Source organism: Chionomys nivalis, chromosome 8 (genome assembly GCF_950005125.1).
Source record: "Chionomys nivalis chromosome 8, mChiNiv1.1, whole genome shotgun sequence".
Lineage (NCBI taxonomy): Eukaryota > Metazoa > Chordata > Mammalia > Rodentia > Cricetidae > Chionomys > Chionomys nivalis.
In genome coordinates this window covers 93658806-93660355 of record NC_080093.1, presented here as the reverse complement: position 1 = coordinate 93660355, position 1550 = coordinate 93658806, and the positions used below count along the sequence as shown (strand labels likewise).

General features: G+C 41.7%; 1 protein-coding gene across 1 annotated transcript; it reads left to right on the top strand.

Moving 5' to 3' along the window:
- Nucleotides 1-219: 219 nt before the first annotated feature.
- Nucleotides 220-1170, top strand: LOC130880547 (olfactory receptor 52A5-like). The gene has a single exon (XM_057779634.1). It carries the CDS (start codon nucleotides 220-222, stop codon nucleotides 1168-1170), a length of 951 nt encoding a protein of 316 aa, XP_057635617.1.
- The last annotated feature ends 380 nt before the right edge of the window (nucleotides 1171-1550 follow it).

The following is a 1550-nucleotide window of genomic DNA, read 5'->3' as shown; positions in this document are numbered from 1 at the left end:
GAAAACTGGACTTTGAAATAAATCATTCACACTTAGAAAATTTATGTAGACCTCTTGGGTGTACATGAATGGATCTCCTCAGTAAAAGTCTATATCTGAAAACCGCCATGTGAAATTCACTCAGTCTCTGTGTGAATCTAACTGAAAGCAGAAGAAATGTTCCCAACAAGTGCTAATGGTCTAATTGAGAAGCCGTATGCCCGCAGTCCCTAAGGCAGCATGCCCCATTTCAATAGCTCCATCTTCAGGCCCTCAATGCTGACTCTGGTTGGAATTCCTGGCTTGGAGTCAGTGCAGTTCTGGATTGGGATTCCTTTCTGTTGCATGTACATCATCGCTCTTTTGGGGAATTTTCTGCTCCTAGTTGTCATCAAAGTTGAGCGAAGCCTCCATGAACCCATGTACCTCTTTCTAGCAATGCTTGGAGCAACAGACATTGCTCTCAGTACTTGCATTTTACCCAAAATGCTAGGAATATTCTGGTTTCACCATCCAAACATACACTTTGATGTCTGCCTCTTGCAGATGTGGTTAATTCACACATTCCAGTGTACTGAGTCAGGCATTTTGTTTGCTATGGCAATGGACCGATATGTGGCAATCTGTGATCCTCTAAGACATGCATCGATTTTTACTCAGCGACTCCTCACTCAAATAGGAGTAGGAGTCACACTCAGAGCTGCCCTCTTTGTAGCTCCATGTCTCATTCTCATCAAATGCAGGTTGAATTTTTACTGGACCACAGTAGTATCCCATTCATACTGTGAGCACATGGCGATTGTCAAGCTGTCAGTAGAAGATGTTCATGTCAACAAGATCTATGGTCTTTTTGTGGCTTTCATTATACTTGGACTGGACATAATTTTCATAACACTCTCCTACATTAGAATATTTATAACTGTCTTCAAGCTGCCTCAAAAGGAAGCAAGACTCAAAGCCTTTAACACATGCATTGCCCACATTTGTGTCTTCTTGGAGTTTTATCTCCTGGCCTTCTTCTCCTTCTTTACACATAGGTTTGGCTTCCACATTCCATCCTACATTCACATTCTCCTGTCTAACCTTTACCTACTTGTCCCACCTTTGCTCAATCCTATTGTTTATGGGGTGAAGACCAAACAGATTCGAGATCAAGTGTCCAGAATTTTCTGTTGTAATTATCCTTCTTGATTTTTAGTTTGTTTACTTTTGTTTCAAATAGCAAATCTCACTCAAAACCCTTAGATTTTGCTTACACGATCTCTCTCTCTCTCTCTCTCTCTCTCTCTCTCTCTCTCTCTCTCTCTGTGTGTGTGTGTGTGTATGTGTACATGTGCATGTGAAAGCCAGAGGTTAAGATACAGTCCACCGTGTTTCCTTGGCTTTTTGTTGTTGTTGCGTTGTATTTTGTTTGTTTGAGAGTGGCTTCTGATGCTCTAGGGTTCACAATTAGACTGCTCTGGCACTAAAGCACATGCCATCACAGCCAGCTTTGTATATAGGGTCTAGAGGTTAGATTTATGTTTGAGCAGCAAGTACTTAACCAGCTGAGCTACCTTGACAACTGCAAA